Source organism: Mandrillus leucophaeus, unplaced genomic scaffold (genome assembly GCF_000951045.1).
Source record: "Mandrillus leucophaeus isolate KB7577 unplaced genomic scaffold, Mleu.le_1.0 Scaffold1, whole genome shotgun sequence".
NCBI lineage: Eukaryota > Metazoa > Chordata > Mammalia > Primates > Cercopithecidae > Mandrillus > Mandrillus leucophaeus.
Window position 1 is genome coordinate 16,753,858 of NW_012098097.1, and position 18,383 is coordinate 16,772,240.

Below are 18,383 nucleotides of genomic sequence, written 5' to 3' on the forward strand. Positions count from 1 at the left end.
AAAAAAAAAAAAAAAAAAAAGTTGACTTTGGGAGGCCAACGTGGGTGGATCACTTGAGCTCAGGAGTTTGAGATCAGACTGGACAAAAAAGCAAGACCCTGTCTCTACGAAAATTAGCCGGGCCTAGTGGCATGCGCTTGGGGTCCCAGCTACTGAGGAGGCTGAGGTGGAAGGATCACCTGAGCCCTGGGAGTTCAGGCTTCAGTGAACCAAGATCACACCACTGCACTCCGGCCTGGGCAACAGAGTGAGACCCTGTCCCCAAAAAAGAAAGAAAGAAAGAAAAGACAAATGTCCCTTTGTCCACGCTGAGCTGTTAGCGCTGAACGCAACCTGTGCTGTGGAATCCCATGTGGGCGCGTCCGATGTCCTTGCCTCCTGTCTGTCGGCCTGCCTGTTTCCCATTCCATTTGTGTTATCCTCGAACAGTATCTGTAATTGTGCAACTTCATGTAAATAGTGTCATCGTGAATGTATTGTTTTGCAAATGCCTTTTTTCATCCAACATCATCTGTTGCTTTTCATCCATGTTGACAAGTGTGTTGTCTAGAAGTTTACAACCAGGGGTGGTTCCCTTTCCCAGTGGGCTTGTGCCGATACCTGTGGGTTTCAGGTTGTCGCTATGACGAGGAACCACCAATGGCCTTGAAAGGGCCAGGACCAGGAATGCCAGCCTGTCAGCAGGGCACACAGCAGCCAGGATGTCTCCGACCCCAAGGCGGAGTCTCCATGGGGCTCTTTGTGGGCCAGGGGGCTGCTCCTCGTGGGCGGCGGGGGCTCCTTGTGGATGGGTATTTGGTGAGTCCAAGGGCGGCTCTGAGCCCTCAGCCAACCTTCCCCACCCCTCGCCTGGACCCCTGTGGTGGCCAACAGGATCTGGTCTTGGTTGAGGTGCTTTGCCTTGGACTCCACTGCGGTCAAACAGCCTTTATTTCTTCATTTTTGACATTTGTGTTTTTACTTATGTAATTTTTAATATTCTTTATAGTCTATAGTTTTCCATTTGCTTCCTCCATGTTTTCAAATTATGTTACTTTTATAGTAAGAACAATGAAGTATCAGGCTGGGTGCGGTGGCTCACGCCTGTAATCCCGTCACTTTGGGAGGCCAAGGCAGACGGATCACCTGCGGTCAGGAGTTTGGGACCAGTCTGGCCAACATGGTGAAACTCCTTCTCTACTAAAACCACAAAAATTAGCCGGGCGTGGTGGCGGGCGCCTGTAGTCCCAGCTACTCAGGAGGCTGAGGCAGGAGAATCGCTTGAACCCGGTAGGTGGAGGTTGCAGTGAGCCGAGATTGCGCGGCTGCACTCCAGCCTGAGCGACAGAGCGAGACTCCATCTCAAAAAAAAGAAAGATGAGGTATCAGAGGAACACTTAAAAGCACTGAGAATCTTTAAATCTAGTAAATTTAATACAAAATGTGTTAACTTCAATATTCTTTTTTGTTTGTTTTTTTAAATACAGGATGATTCAAAGCCACCTTACTCCTATGCACAACTAATAGTACAAGCAATTACAATGGCTCCGGACAAACAGCTCACCCTGAACGGAATTTATACGCACATCACTAAAAATTATCCCTACTATAGGACTGCGGACAAGGGCTGGCAGGTAAATGCCTTTCAGTTTGTTGTTAAATAGAGGCCGATTGATACTGAGAAGAAAGTTGAGTGGCTGCTGTACTTAACACAGGCACAAGTTAGGAAGGTAGAAGGTTGGGGGGGCGGCGGTGCGGGGGCCGTGGTTGGAGCCTCCTGTGCTGAGAGGAAGAGGAGTTGGGGCCGGTGCTGCCATGCTCTGCCTCACCTTCCTCGCGTGGAGCAGAAGGAAACATGGTTCTGGAAGAGCATCTAGGCCTGCGTGCTTTACTGTTGTGGAAATTCATGCGTCCGCACAGGATTTGTGAAGTGTGGATTGTCTGAGATATTTCCCTTTGACCAGTGCAGTTCATATTTGAAATGTAGGAAAAATTTGAAACCCAGCCTATCCTTCCCTTTGGCATTCTCCTGTCTTCCTCATCTAGTCCTGCTAATGGACAGAAGTTTTGAAGTTTGCAGAAACAGTTTTCAAACCATGTTTTACCAAGGAACACGTAGAAGACATCTTAACCAGTTGGTCGGAATATAAAACAGATGAACGTGGTGTGCCCTGTCTCAGCCGGGGAGCCCACCTGCTCGTGGAACCCCAGGGCTGCCTCCAAAAAACATTTTGAAATCTGCAAAATGTTCCCTTTGGTCAGCTCACACACCAATAATTTTAACCCTTTAGACTATGTAGGTTTTTTCTCTTTCTGTGTTATCTGTGTTGTGTTGGCTGTTTACTGGATGTATACGAGAATCTTGCTATTTGAGATAATTTGGCAGTGGGTAGGTTTGAAATATAGCATATTAAAAACATAGCAAGAGAAGAAATGTATGCATGCTTATAGTTTTTTAATTCGTTAAGTAACCAGGAATATCTATAGAATTTTCTTTGAGGCTTTCATGTAATGATTAAATGATCCTTAAAAAAACGTCTAAACTGCATGGCTTAGTGATGAGGGTGGTGCAGGGGCACCTGTTTTCTGTTTATTGAAGGGAAAAACCTTTTCTCTTTTAACCGCAGATGTATAAACATGTTATATTGAAAAATAGCCCACCAGCCGGGCATAGTAACTCATGCCTGTGATCCCAGCACTTTGGGAGCTGAGGCAGGTAGATCACGTGACTCTAGGATTTCGAGCGCAGCCTGGGCAACATGGCGAGACTCTGTCTCTACAAAAAAAAAATAAAAATTAGCTGAGTGTGTTGGGTCACACCTGTAGTCCCAGCTACTCCGGAGGCCCAGGTGGGAGAATCACCTGAGCCCAGGAAGCAGCGGCTCTATCGTAAAAAGAAAAGAAAGCCTACCCAGCCACATCTTCCATATTTCCCTTGTGGAGGGGCTTGGGGGTCTTTAATTATGGAAGGTACAGAATGAGACCCAGCCTCCCCTCTGACCCACTTGGTGCACCCCATGCCTGGAGTGTCTGTGCCCGGCCCTGCCCACTTTCCTGTTTACAGCAAGGGGGCATCTCTTAATTGACCATTAGGAAAATGCCGGATTTGGAGAGTTGTTCATATCCAGCCATGTCAGGGTCTCTTAACACATTGCATGCTAAATTCTGGCCGTATTTACTCTATTTTAATCTTTTTATAAAAGTGAGGCTGTGCTTCAGACTATCTATATGTGTACACACACACACGTATACATACTAACACACACAAAACCAGACGATAACTTCTACCCATGTTCCAGTGGCCATGGCTTTATGGCTTCGTCAAGGAGAGAAACTCCACATGGAGTCCAGCTGGCTCTGGGGGAGTGTGTGAGGATCCCTCAGAGTTTAAGTGCAGCTTATTCTGATGGTTTGAAGTACCAGTTACCTGGGGCTTTGTGAGTATGTGTTTCTAAGAAGCTTTATTAGACTTTAATCTGTTTCTCTTAAGTGGTATTTCCGTGTGTTTTTTTCTAACATCTGTTTATTTGAGAACTACCTATGAATAGGACAAGGCTTTCTTGCTAAAGAGGGTGGATGGATAAAGGCCCGGCCTCACTTTTGGGGGTGCCCTAGTCAGGAAGTCAGGACATGCCTTTTGGGGAGCAGAGCCCTTGGAGCAAGGCTCTTCTGGACCACATTCGCGAAGTGGCGAGGACCCCATGGGACCGACCCCTCATGCATGCACTGCTTTCTGTCGTCTGTTGCAGGTGCCTGCACAGCCCACGTAGGCAGGGAATGACAGACTAGCACACATCAGGCACCCCTCTCTGCTGAACTGCTATTAAACTTGTTTCTGTTGAAACATTTTCTTTCCTGTCTAGATCAAGGTCTGTAAGTCTACAGCTGCATCTCTTGCCCCAGTAAGGCCGCTCCTGTGTCATTTCACACCTCGCGGCTCCAGCTAATTTAGCAGGAGAGGGATGAGTTTCTCCAGATTCCCCTTACTTCATGGACACCTACTATCTCTCTCTTTTTTTTCTGAGACAGAGTTTTGCTCTTGTTGCCCTGGCTGGAGTGCAGTGGTGCGATCTCGGCTCACTGCAACCTCCACCTCCCAGGTTCAAGCGATTCTCCTGCCTCAGCCTCATGAGTAGATGGGATTACAGGCATGAGCCACCACACCAAGCTACTTTTGTGTTTTTAGTAGAGACAGGGTTTCTCCATGTTGGTCAGGCTGGTCTTGAACTCCTGACCTCAGGTAATCTGCCTGCCTCGGTCTCCCAAAGTGTTGGGATTACAGGCATGAGCCACCACGCCCGGCCAGTGTACTCTTAATTTCTTTCTGTCCTCAGCTGTACCCTTGGCTGTTGGAATACTGACCCTCACGGGCTGTTCCTCTGCCATGAGATTCTCTGAGCTGCCCTTCCCAGTGCGTCAGACCTTATTCTGACCTTGTCCCTCTTGGCTTAAAACAAAAGCGAGGTGTTTTGCATTGTCTACCAATGGTGTGGCTTTTTGGTCAATCCTCAGAGGATATCCGAGGGTGAAATGAGACGGTCTGAGGACATCTGAGGGTGCAATGAGACGGTCGGAGGACATGCGGGGGTGAGATGAGACGGTCGGAGGACGTGCGGGGGTGAGATTAGACGGTCGGAGGACGTGCGGGGGTGAGATAAGACGGTCGGAGGAATCCTGTTTGAAAAGATGCCGTATGTCTTTCCTTTGTTTGCATTTACCTGCTATGGTTTGTTTTTTTCATGGTAGAAAAGTATTTAATAAGTGACACATCAGTACAGAAACACACGGAGCTTATAGCTTGTCCTTTAAAACCAGGATGGCCAAGTGAAAAGTCAATACAGAGTCTTATTTTTACTATTTAAAAAAATCAAAGGGACACACTGGGCATTGAACTATGTTTTTTCTTGTTTCTAGAGATGATGTACGTGTTTTCTGATAAGTAATCTACCACACATTGTACTAAAGCAGAGCAGCAAACAGCCAGGAAAGCTGTGCCCTGCCTGCTCCTCCCGCTGGGCTGCTGCTCCCACTGGGCTGCTCCTCCGGCTGGGCTGGACCAGTGGAACAAGCATCTCGGTAGGAAAGGAAGAAACTGCAGAGTCCCTAACCCAGAGAGCCTAACAAACTGGTTTATACAGAAAAGATCTTCAGCAAACACGCAAACACAGTAACATGCTGTAAGAATATGTTTTACTCTATTTCTAGTGCACACATACATGCATAGGCGCCCAGTCAAGTAGGAACGAATGGCAATGTAGAAAGCATTTTTGCCTTCACAGCACTAACACCTAAAACGCACACGGCATATAATACTTTGATCTTTAAGTGGATAATCATGGAAGTCTCAAGATCACATCCACTAGGTTAGCCTGAGTATTCATTTATAAATACACATATTTTTAAAATAATGCTTTGGCAGGGCGCAGTGGCTCACCCTGTAATCCCAGCACTTTGGGAGGCTGAGGTGGGCGGATCACGAGGTCAGGAGATCAAGACCATCCTGGCTAATACAGTGAAACCCCGTCTCTACTAAAAATACAAAAAATTAGCCAGGTGTGGTGGCAGGCGCCTGTAGTCCCGGCTACTCTGGAGGCTGAGGCAGGAGAATGGCGTGAACCCAGGAGGCGGAGCTTGCAGTGAGCCGAGATCACGCCACTGCACTCCAGCCTGGGCGACAAAGCGAGACTCCGTCTCAAAAAAAATAAATAAATAAAATAATGCTTCAAAGAGACTTCTAGAAACAGTGGGACTACATCTGGACCAGAATGAAGTGACACAAGGACTGCAAATATTAAGACTAGGGGTGGCTTTTCACGTGGAGCTTTTATGTAGAGGACGTCTCTTTCTGTTGATTCCTGCAGCCGAGACAAGCTGTGATCACAGGAGATTCCAAAATCTCAAGCTGGGCTTGAGTAACACCCTAGATAGACATCAGGAACCCCATTGAGGGTGAAGTACTGAAACTGATCCATGTGAGAAAGAGATGCAAATGTGTAAAGATGCACGCAGAGCCTGCTGGGACAGAGGGTGGAGGCGGATTCGTCCACACGTACACACCAGCAGTGTGCTCAGGTGGTGGCCGTGGGTTCGTCCGCACGTACACACCAGCGTGTGTGCTGGGGAAGGGCCCCCCAGATGGAGTGCTTGACATGGGCTCGCTCCAGAGGCGTCTGACTCAGAAGCTCCTGAGCGAAGTGTCTACTTGCGGGGGGAGGAGTACTACGGTTAATGGATACAAGAAGGTGTTTCGGGAGAAATAGGTCTAGAAGGGTTAGGTCATTTTGGTTTTGACCTGTCAATACTTAACATAAATGAAGAGTTACAAAATAGAGTCAGTCTTTTTCCAAGATGTATTCTGTCATCATGAGCTGAACCTCTTGGGCCGGTGACATCCAGAATGTTCCCAGTTCTTTGGCTGGCGGGAGGACCCAGTGCCGCACATTGTTCTGGGAAGCTGGCACAGATGATTGACACAGCGAAGTCACCACCAAGCGACTGCTTCAGTCTGGTCCTCGGTCCTCGGTCTTCTTTTTCTGCTCTGTAGTCCAAAGAATCTGTGAAGGCAGCAGCATGTCCAGTGCGTCACCCGCTGCTTCATTTTTATGGTGCTGTGATGTGATGGTGAAAGCTGCTGTGTTGAGTCCAGGAATCCGCTGCAGCAGCTGTTCTTCAATACAGTTTTCTACCCAAAAAATGTATTCAGGCCAGGCACGGTGGTTCATGCCTGTAATCCCAGCACTTCGGGAGGCTGTGGCCGGTGGATCACCTGTGGTTGGAGGTTCGAGACCAGATGACCAATGTGGAGAAACCATGTCTCTACTAAAAATACAGTATTAGCTGGGTGTGGTGGTGGACACCTGTAATCCCAGCTACTCGGGAGGCTGAAGCAGGAGAATCGCTTGAACCCGCATGGCGGAGGTTGCAGTGAGCTGAGATCGTGTCATTGCACTCCAGCCTAGGCAACAAAAGTGAAACTCCGTCTCAAAAAAAAGAAAAAGAAATGTATTCATTAAAAATAGATGTGTAGGTGAGTTTATTCTCTTCCATGTCTTCAAACTCCAGGTCATACCTGTTGGTGAAATTACTCTGTAATAACTGAAACTCGTCATCCATGATAATGTCATCTAAATATCCCACCACAATATCAGATTCATCAGAGGCGGAAGAGAAAGACAGCACAAAGCTCTCTTCTTCTAAGGCGTCCATCACTGCTGCCCCTATAGACTCCTGCCCTGCCTGCGGCGCAACCCGCATGCAGGGCGTGGCAGGCGACCTGGTTAAGGCCTCGCAACCAAGGCTGCAGCCTGCTCACTGCCCAGTCAGGTCAGCACCTGTGCGCCAGGCCCAGCCCTGGGTACCCGGCTGTGCCCACGTGCTGGCCCGGTCTCTGCACACCGCCAACACCACGGATCCGGGCCTCGGTGACTCCAAAATGATTTTTTATGGTTTTATAATTTTACCTAACCCGGAATTGAGATAATTGTTGTGACTGTGAAAAGTTTGAAAAGACGGGGCTCTCAGCCTCCAAAGGGACTAGAGCTGGTTCCTTTTATTTTTATTTTATTTTATTTTTATTTTTTTTGGGACAGAGTCTTACTCTGTCGCCCAGGCTGGAGTGCAGTGGCGTAATCTCAGCTCACTGCAACCTTTGCCTCCTGGGTTCAAGTGATTCTCCATCCTCAGCCTCCTGAGTAGCTGGGACTACAGGTGTGCGCCACCACGCCCAGCTAATTTTTGTGTTTTTTACTAGAGGTGGGATTTTGCCATGTTGGCCAGGCTGGGCTTGAACTCCTGACCTCAGGGGATCCACCCACCTCGGCCTCTCAAAGTGCTGGGATTATAGGTATGTGCCACTGTGCCCATCCCTTGATCTCTTTTAAAGGAAGGACTGTGCTCTGGACTCACCCTCACCCCTGCTCTTTTGGAGGCATTCCTGGACATTAGACCCCTCCTCTGAAAGGAACGTGGCCTGTTCCTTCTCCTCAGTTTCTGCACACGTCCTTACTGTGCAGAATGCACACTGGAGGGCACTCAGGGCTGGGGGGTGTTAGATAGACGAACAGTCCTTGAGAAACTTGAGGTCTGCTTAGGAAGGCTGACCAGGAAGGCACAGAGGAGAGCCCCGGAAGGGAGGGAGCTGGTGCTCACGGAGGGCTGATTGTCAGTAGATGCTCAATTTGGAAAGCCTTTGGGAGAAAGATAATTTGCTCAGAATTGCACATCCTTTTCTTCATGTTTAGCGTTAAAGAATAACAGCCCACGTTTTCTCTGAAAGCTTTATAATTTCTGAATCATTAGAGTCCAGTCAATGTGGTTTTAGTACGTGTAGCAACAGAATGAAGGTACATCCATCCTGGGTTTGATCAAATTACAACGGCCTTAAATTACCTTAGAAACATAGTTAATTTATTCTCTTTGTGTCTACATTAAATGTCTCATTACTTCCCCATATTTTCTAGAGTCTTGTTGGCTGGCAAATTGCAAGTAATCTTTCCTTATTTGCCCTTGAAGTTGTTGTTAGGGAGATGGATTGGAGAATAAAATAGGTTAGAATCTATTCTGATGATGCAGACTGTGTTCTTGTGTGTTTTCAGGACAGAAAGTAGCAGCTCCCCGATTCCACAGACCGACTTTGCGTCTCGTAAGTGATGGTGGTGGTGATGCAGGAGCAGGGCTTCTGGCCCGTGTCGCGTTCTTCTGCTCACAAGGCTAGAGTCTGGCCCCGAAGTCACCTTTTCTGCTTCCAGATTCCCACTGTACTGACCTTCTTTCCTCCTAGCAGCATGCAAATTAAATGACTCTGTGTCAGTCAGTACAGCCACAGTCTTCACTCCAGGGATGGTTGACTGCTTTCTGCTCTCCAGCGTCGGACGCCGTGTGGGGCAGTTCTTTCTGAGTTCCTGCTTAGGAGGACTGGTCCTGGCAGAACAGCCGAGAGGGCAACTGTCGACCTTCTCAGGCAGTGGCTGGGATTGCCGTTTGCACTGCTTGAGGGTTTTATATTACCATCGTCTGGGTTTGCTTTTCTTCAGTCACAGTCTTAGAATCCACCTTCTACTTCACACTTAAAATTGGTCACAGTCTCAGAATCTACCTTCTTCTTCACACTTAAAATTCTGAGAGCAGTTGGCAAAGCTTTGCCTTCTCTGTCCAGTAACAGTCATGTTTGATTTTCTGGAGGAATTGATAGAAAGACTGGGTGTCAGCTAAAGCGAAATAAAACATCATAGCAAGTATCTGTGGTTATTAGAATATTGGAAATCTCATGTGACGCCTGCACCTGTAAACAGTTTCCCAAAATCCCACACACAGCCTCGCCCCCTCTTCATGTTGCCCACCAAGTAGCTCCCATCCGTCCACAGGGCCCAGAGGCGTTAGCATGGCACTTGAACAGCCACTGAGATTGGTTGTAAAGTGTTATTTTATATGTTGGATTTCTTAGTCACCTTTGACGATTTCCGAGGCTTGTGATTCTAATAAGATTAATTGGGAAATTTAGAAATGACTTTTTGGGTAGGTTCAGATTGTGTTTTGAGTGATCACCGTTTTAACACTTTAATAGCTTAATTTTAAATCTACACATTAATGTAAATTAATGGAATGTTTCTGTGAACCCATGACTTTTGTCCGGCTTTGGCTGTGTTGGTGCCTGAATCAGGTCACAGCGGGGGCTTTCTTCAGGTTGTCTGTAAACCCTTCACTGGGCTTTTTTTTGAGGTGGAGTCTTGCTTGTCTTGCCCAGGATGAAGTGCAGTGGCATGATCTGGGCTCGCTGCCACCTCTTCCTCCCAGGTTCAAGCGATTCTTCAGCTTCAGCATCCTGAGGAGCTGGGATGACAGGTGCGAGCCACTGTGCTCGGCCGATTTCTGTGTGTTTAGTAGAGACGGGGTTTCACCATGTTGGCCAGGCTGGTCTCCAACTCCTGACCTCAAGTGAGCCACCGCGCCCGTCTGGCTTTTTCTAATAGAAAGAATGATGCACTGACGAGAAGCTGGGAGGGAAATTTTTCCTGTGTATCTTATGAAATTATTTCAAGGATCAAATAAAAAACAGAGGCACTTTGCCAAGTCCTCTCTTACTGGAAGATGGTGTCCGTCCTGATTTTCAGCCTCTTGCTCATTTTTCTTTTTTGCTGGTTCGCCAAATACTTTATACTGGATTAATTTAATTTTAATGGCATGACAGATTCTGTAAGCTAATTCTGTGTGAAAAAGTATTTTAACAGAATGGCTCACATCAGCTCTGTGTGTCTCCAAGCAGGGAGAGGTTGGCAGCTGTAAGTCGTTGACTCCACCTGGAATGCTCTGTGCTGACAGTCGCAGTCCTGGGTTTCCCACCTTAAAAGGAGATGGAGTCAGAAAGGGCCTCTGTGCGCAAGCGCTGTGTGGATTGCCCATCCCTCCTGTTCCCCAGCTCCCCCCGCTGCCTCCCGGGCCTGTTCTACCACAGAATGCAGTGTCCTTTCCTCTTTGGAAGCCCGCAGCAGCCTTGGGGTGAAGGACTCAAACCGCAGGCTGCTACTTCCCTTGAGAGTTGCTTACCAAGCGGGGAGGGCTGCTCCTTCCACACAGCACAGCCCGTAAACGTCACTCTCTGTTGTCGTTTGTAAGCGTGACGTCTGGGTTTTCACTCCCGTGCAGGACGGGCCTCCCTCAGACCTTGTGAGCTGTCAGTACATTACCTGTGTGACGCCAAAGAGAAGCAGTTCACTCTGCAGGCTGCCAGCGCCCCACGTCGAGGTTTCTGCTTTGGGGGGCACTAAAACTAGGACATGTTTTCATTTCTCGGCAAAGAAATATACGAATTCTATGTATTTTTTTATGTTTCATAGAATTCCATTCGCCACAATCTCTCTCTGAACCGTTATTTCATCAAAGTGCCACGTTCCCAGGAAGAACCAGGCAAAGGCTCGTTCTGGAGGATAGACCCAGCCTCGGAGAGCAAATTAATAGAACAGGCTTTTAGGAAACGACGGCCCAGGGGCGTGCCCTGCTTTAGAACCCCTCTGGGACCGCTCTCTTCTAGGTAAGGAGAAAGAGGAACAAAAGGCCTCACTTCGTGCTCACTAAACTCACCTTCAATGTATTGGGAAAATTTCCTTTTGAAAATGAAGGAACTACCAAATGCATTATGATTAAATGTTGGGATGGGGATTTGAGCAGAAGTGTTGAGTGGCTGCCCGGGCATTTTGTGGTTCTAGTGGTTGAAACATTTGAGACCGTTTGCGAAGTTTAAACTGCACTCCCCTCAGTGACTGCTGCTTTGTGGGGCTCGTGGCATATTGTTCACGCCAGTGCCATGGTGACATTTTTCCTTTCCTTTGGCACAGGAAAAGTTCTTTAAAACTACTTTTTAGGCCGGGCGCGGTGGCGCACGCCTGTAATCCCAGCACTTTGGGAAGCCGAGGCGGGTGGATCACCTGAGGTCAGGAGTTGGAGATCAGTCCGGCCAATATGGTCAAACCCCGTCTCTACTAAAACCACAAAAACAATAGCCGGGCGTGATGGCGGGCGCCTGTAATCCCAGCTACTCGGGAGGCTGAGGCAGGAGAATTGCTTGAACCCGGGAGGCGGAGATTGCAGTGAGCCGAGGTCGCGCCACTTCAGTCTAGCCTGGGCAAAAGAGTGAAACTTTGTCTCAAAACAAAAACAGACGCACTACTTTTCAGCTGCTTAAACTCGTGTTGACTTACAGTGTTAATTTGCCTGAGTTTAAATGCTTAATTTTAGCTTCATGAATACTGTTTTTAACCAGAAAAATAAATGAGCATAATGTCAGTCTTAAGTGCCCACTGACTTGCCCACTGCTGGCTCCTATGTCTGTGCACAGGAGCTGTTTAAAGAGGGCAGCCAGCCCTGCCCCGTAGCCGTGCTGCGTATGTGGGCAAGGGGCCTGTGATGGCCCTGTCACACACAGGCTGAGGCTGTCTCCCCGACTGTCCTGCTCAGTTCACAGGCGTACAGAGAAGTAGAACTTACACAACAGTAGTTGGTTGTCAGGAGACAGATGACACCCCCTTTGCAAAGTGCTTTCTGAGTGTGTAAACATGCAATGTGTTCTTCTCGGTGACACAGGAGTGCCCCAGCCTCTCCCAATCACGCTGGAGTGCTGTCTGCTCACTCTAGTGGCGCCCAGACCCCTGAGAGCCTGTCGAGGGAAGGTTCGCCGGCCCCCCTGGAGCCTGAGCCTGGCGCCGCACAGCCCAAACTCGCTGTCATCCAGGAAGCCCGCTTTGCCCAGAGCGCACCAGGTGAGACAGTGGGAGAGGAAGCGAAGGCCAGACAGTGTGAGCCAGACGCGGATGCCTGGACTCCACAGAGAAGAAATAGCTGGACTGGAGGCCTCCCTGTCCCTCTGTACCTTATACTAGTACCTGAGTGTGATTTCATAGGCCCTGGAAAACTGGTAGCACTGGAAGTGTTTTTTAAAAATGAATGAGCGTTCTTTAAACGATACTGAGTAGATGCCTGAAAGAACTTAGAATTAACCTGTTTCTTAGTTTGTCATTCAAAAATCCATGAAACACCCCCCGTCCCCCCCCCCCCAAAAAAAAACATAAAGTAGACAAACTAGACACTGGAAGCAAAAACATGTCAGTTTTTTTTTTTTTTTTTGAGACGGAGGAGTCTCACTTTGTGGCCAGGCTGGAGTGCAGTGGCACGATCTTGGCTCATTGCAGCCTCTGCCTCCCAGGTTCAAGGAATTCTCTTGCCTCAGCCTCACAAGTAGCTGGGACTACAGGCATGCACCACCGCGCCCAGCTAATTTTCGTATTTTCAGTAGAGACAGGGTTTCACCATGTTGGCCATGATGGTCTCGATCTCTTGACCTGGTGACCTCGTGATCCGCCCACCTTGGCCTCCCAAAGTGCTGGGTGTACAGGCGTGAGCCACTGCACCCAGCCTAACGTGTCCATTTTAAGGAACAGGTAAAACAGTTTGCAGTTTACTTAGAAAGTCATAATGTGGAGTAAAATTGTGTGCCCTGGGGAATTAAACAAACATAGTGTGGAAATGTGTCCAAACTGAGTCTGTTACAGTTGACAGAAATGTGAATTGGATCAGTTGGGATTACTGGCCCTCCTGGGCCAGAGAACAGCCTTCCCCTGCCCACTGGCAGTGGCCCCTGACAGCCATGTCTCTCTCTCTCTGCTCTAAGCCCCCAAACCACAAAGGGCAGAGGCTGGGTGCCAGAGGCTCTGTGACAGCCCCACTCTGTTTTTGAACTTTCTGCTTCCCCTCACAGGAGGAAGATGTTGATCCTAGGTGAGTGTGGCCCTCGTCTTTCTGGCCTACAGGGGCAATTTCTTCTTCTTCTTTTTAATTTTGTTTGTTTGTCTTGAGACAAGGTCTTGCTCTGTCACTCATGCTGGAGTACAGCGGCGTATTCTTGGCTCACTGCAGTCTCCACCTTCCAGGCTCAAGCAACCCTCCCTCCTCAGCCTCCCAAATAACTGGCGCTGCAGACACACACTAACATGCCCAGTTAATATTTGTTGTAGAGACAGCGTCTCCCTGTGCCCAGGCGGGTCTCAAACTCCTCCCACCTCAGCCTCCCAAAGTGCTGGGATTACAGGCATGAGCCACCGTGCCCAGCCCAGTTTCCTCTTATATTGAGTATTGACATTTTCTTTTTCATAAGGAAAGAACTGTGGGAAGAGGTATTACCAGATATCTAAATAGAACTAAAATTGCATTTTTAGCAGTTAGAGATAGGAATTAAATACCCCTATTAAAATACTACATCTCCCTCATTCTTAGTAACTTTACTATTGTGAGGTGAAATAGGGCCACATCCTGTATTTTAAAGTTTGTATGTTGCTGTCGGTGCTGAGTGTGGGAACCTTTGTTTGTAGAAGTATCTGTAAGTGTCGGTCCTGTTGTGTCTTTCACCAGGGTCACCTCTGTCCAGTCAGCCGGTCTTAATCACCGTCCAGCGGCAGCTACCACAGGCCATCAAGCCTGTTACCTACACTGTGGCCACCCCAGTGACCACCTCGACCTCCCAGCCACCCGTCGTGCAGACGGTTCACGTCGTCCACCAGATCCCAGCGGTATCGGTCACCAGTGTGGCCGGACTGGCCCCAGCGAACACGTACACTGTCTCTGGACAAGCTGTGGTCACCCCGGCAGCCGTGCTGGCCCCTCCTAAGGCAGAGCCCCAGGAGAACGGAGATCACAGGGAAGTCAAAGGTGGGCACTGGGGGAAAGGAGGAGAGGCCGCCCCATCAGCCTCACACTCTTGGACGTCCGTAAGGTTTGCTCATCCTTGGCTGGGTGCGGTGGCTCAACGCCTGTAATCCCAGCACTTTGGGAGACTGAGGCAGGCGGATCGCCTGAGGTCGGGAGTTCAAGACCAGCCTGACCAACATGGAGAAACCCCGTCTCTACTAAAAATACAAAATTAGCTGGGTGTGGTGGTGCATGCCTGTAATCCAAGCTACTCGGGAGGCTGAGGCAGGAGAATCACTTGAACCCAGGAGGTGGAGGTTGCAGTGAGCTGAGATTGCGCCGTTGGACTCCATCCAGCCTGGGTAACGAGAGTGAAACTCCCATCTCAAAACAAAAAACAAAGATTTGCTCATCCTTTTCTTTTCCTTTCTTTTCTTTTTTTTTTTTTTTTGAGACAAGTCTCGCTCTGTCGCCCAGGCTGGAGTGCAGTGGCGTGATCTCGGCTCACTGCAAGCTCCGCCTCCCAGGTTTACGCCATTCTCCTGCCTTAGCCTCCCAGGTAGCTAGGACGACAGGCGCCCGCCACCTCGCCCGGCTATTTTTTTGTGTGTTTTTTAGTAGAGACGGGGTTTCACCGTGTTAGCCAGGATGGTCTCGGTCTCCTGACCTCGTGATCTGCCCATCTCGGCCTCCCAAAGTGCTGGGATTACAGGCTTGAGCCACCGCGCCCGGCCTGCTCATCCTTTTCTAATTTGCCATTTGTTTTAGAGACATTTTCTAGCAGGTGTGGTAGCCATCTGACTATTATGTTTTAAACTGGCAAGATTTTTATTTGCTTTCCAGTAATATTAGTGTCGTTTCTTTCCTTTTAATTTCAGTGAAAGTAGAACCTGTCCCCGCCATTGGCCACGCCACGCTCGGCACTGCTAGCCGGATCATTCAGACGGCACAGACCACCCCGGTCCAGACGGTGACCATAGTACAACAGGCACCTCTAGGTCAACACCAGCTACCAATAAAAACTGTCACACAGAACGGCACTCATGTGGCATCAGTCCCCACTGCGGTCCACGGCCAGGTGAACAATGGTAAGACATGCCGGTCTGTGGCTCCCGCGGGTGTGGGTACTGGGGAGCAGAGACCCTTCTCACTCGGGGTTTTGGTTCTGACTGTAACGATTTTAACTTTTGTCTGAGGAAATGTTTGCATTTCGAAGCTGCAGGAAATCTAGTAATGCTATAGGAAGTGGTCATGGAGTCGGCTGTCATGGGATTCCCGTTGGAGGACCTGTCTGAAAAGATATGAGGGTTTCTAATACCTTGAGAGAGAAAAATATTCTTGCCTTTTGTAGATTTCCTGGGTGTGGCCTGGAAGCAGCCTGAAATGGTGGAAGGCTGTGGCCCGCCAACCTCCTGTGTGGAACCGCCACCTGTCTTTTCACTTGGCCTTGCGCGTCCTGCGGCGGTGCGTGTTGCTGAGGGTGGGAGAAGGGCTGCTTTTCTGTGCGCTTTGCTCTGAAAGTCCATCGGAGGCCCGTGCACAGAAAACTGAAAGTAGAGACACCGGAACGTCCACGCCGACACCAGGCGATCTGCCTTCGCCCTGCACTGCGGAGTGTGGAAAGGGCGGGAGTCCCTGCCAGCTGCCGAGTCAACTCTGGCGTTGGGGCCTGGCCCAGGTGTGGGCTCCCGCTGCTCTGGGGTGGGTACACGCGGGCTGTCGGCGGCTGTGCTGGCTGATCCTGCTGCTTGCAGGCTCTCAAGCAGGCACATCCAAAGCTACCAACTAAAACTGTCTCTGTGCCCACAACACACTTTCTCTGAAAGAGGGTAAAGGTCAGAGGCTTTCTCACGAGTTCGAATCCTTACGGAATGTTAGAAACAGAGACCTGGAAACCTGCAGGTACCTCCTGCTCTGACTCAGCACCACCCTGCCTCTCCCCAAATTTATGAAAGAACAAGGTCTGGAACCTTCTCTGGGGAAGACTAACTACCTGAGGGTTTTTTTGTTTTTAAGTAACAGCCACATGTGCTGCCTGTAGATAGAATGCGAAGTTTGCAGTCATCAGTTACCTGTTTGAATGCCTTCGTCCCCAAGCCCTGTGTCTCCTCCTCTTCTCTCTGGGTAACTGTGGCTGTCATGCTCTAAGGTGATAACCTGGTGGCACTGCAGGTAGCTGGGAGGAGATGGACGCTGGGAGGAGATGGACGCTGGGAGGAGACGGACGCTGGGAGGAGACGGACGCTGGGAGGGTAGGCAGTTGCCTTTCTGGTCTCAGTCATTCTTCCCAGTCTTAAGACAGGGCGCAGGCCTGGTGATGCCCAGACTTGATACGTGTCAGAATCACCCAGAAGGCTTGGCTTGTTAAGAGGCCAGAGTGCTGCGTTCCCCAGAGTTCCCGACTAGGCACATCTGATGTGGGGCCCAAGAATGTGCATTTCTAAAACATTCCAGGTCTGCCTAGAGCCACCGGTGCAGGTCAGAGGCCTTCTGGGTCCACCTCTCTTAGAAGCAGTTTGAAAAACTGTATCCCGGCCTGGTGCGGTGGCTCACGCCTGTAATCCCAGCACTTTGGGAGGCCGAGGTGGGTGGATCACTTAAGGTCAGGAGTTTGAGACTAGCCTGACCAAGATGGTGAAACCCCGTCTCTACTAAAAATTCAAAAATTAGCCGGGTGCGGTGGCTCACGCCTGTAATCCTAGCACTTTGGGAGGTCATGGTGGACGGATCACGAGGTCAGGAGATCGAGACCAGCCTGGCCAACATGGTAAAACACTGTCTCTACTAAAAAAAAGACAAAACATTAGCTGGGCACAGTGGCGGGTGCCTGTAGTTCTAGCTTCTTGGGAGGCTGAAGCAGGAGAATCGCTTGAACCCGAGGGTGGAGATTCCAGTGAGACGAGGTCGCGCCACTGCACTCCAGCCCAGGCGACCGTGCGAGACTCCGTCTCAACAGAAAAAAAAAACTGTATCCCTTTTGTGTTTTTAAGTTATCCGAAATAATTTTTCACTATTGAAAATATTGATGTTTTAAAATAAAGCTTTTATGGGATTATTTTCAGTGTACTACTGGACTCCAAATACAGACGTCGTGAGTTGTCCACTCACCTGCACGTGGACACACAGGCAGGAGTGGCCCAGATCCTCCCTCGTCCAGGGCCTGGTCTTTCCATCTCATGTTCCCCCACAGGCTTTGTACGAGTCACGTACTTTAGGCTTAAATTTTTTTTTGTTTTTTTGTTTTGAGACGGAGTCTCGCTCTGTCCACCAGGCTGGAGTGCAGTGGCGTGATCTCGGCTCACTGCAAGCTCTGCCTCCTGGGTTCACGCCATTCTTCTGCCTCAGCCTCCCGAGTAGCTGGGACTACAGGCGCCCGCCACTGGACCTGGCTAATTTTTTGTATTTTTAGTAGAGACGGGGTTTCACCGTGTTAGCCAGGATGGTCTCGATCTCCTGACCTCGTGATCAGCCCGCCTCAGCCTCCCAAAGTGCTGGGATTACAGGCGTGAGCCACCGCGCCCAGCCCTTTAGGCTTAAATGTTATTTATTAGTCATATATTTTCTCTGCAGCAGTAAAATGTAGATATAAATATTAAAGTTTAATTTGTCTATGAATAACAGAATTGATAAAAACCAAAAATATAACAAACTCTTATAAAACCAAAAATTAAAAAGTTACTGAGGATGTCTTTCTTAGTGTATTTAGCTTTAAAGGAAACCACCTCATTCGTTCTGATGGTTGCCCAGTCCTAGTGTCAGCACCGAGGGCCTGTTTCCACTCAGGAAGGAGAGGACAGAAGGAGCACGGAAGCTCCTTCCAGATAAGTGATCTTGGCTGGGCGCGGTGGCTCATGCCTGTAATCCCAGCACTTTGGGAGGCCGAGGCGGGCGGATCACCTGAGGTCAGGAGTTGGAGACCAGCCTGGCCAACTACAAAGATAGCTGGGTGTGGTGGCGGGCACTTGTAATCCCTGGTACTCCGGAGGCTGAGGCAGGAGAATCACTTGAACCTGGGAGATGAAGGTTGCAGTGAGTGGAGGTAACACCACTGCACTACAGTCTGGGGTGCAGACAGAGCGAGACTCCATCTCAAAAAAATAAAAGGTCTTGTCAGTGATTTTTTTTTCTTTTTTTTTTTTTTTTTTTTCTTTGCCTGCGTCTTGCTTTGTTGCCCACACTGGAGTGCAGTGGCACAATTTTGGCTCACTGAGAGCTCCACCTCCCGGGTTCAC

General features: G+C 49.2%; 1 protein-coding gene across 1 annotated transcript in view; it reads left to right on the forward strand.

The window, feature by feature from the left end:
* The window catches only part of FOXK2 (forkhead box K2), a 41,252-nt gene that overhangs the window by 10,728 nt on the left and 12,141 nt on the right, over positions 1 to 18,383 (forward strand). Inside the window, exons 4-8 of the mRNA XM_011999899.1 lie at positions 1,467 to 1,613; positions 10,812 to 11,005; positions 12,055 to 12,230; positions 13,876 to 14,172; positions 15,030 to 15,239. Of these exons, the coding sequence (XP_011855289.1) occupies positions 1,467 to 1,613; positions 10,812 to 11,005; positions 12,055 to 12,230; positions 13,876 to 14,172; positions 15,030 to 15,239 (1,024 nt within the window). The remainder of the gene's footprint in view (positions 1 to 1,466; positions 1,614 to 10,811; positions 11,006 to 12,054; positions 12,231 to 13,875; positions 14,173 to 15,029; positions 15,240 to 18,383) is intronic.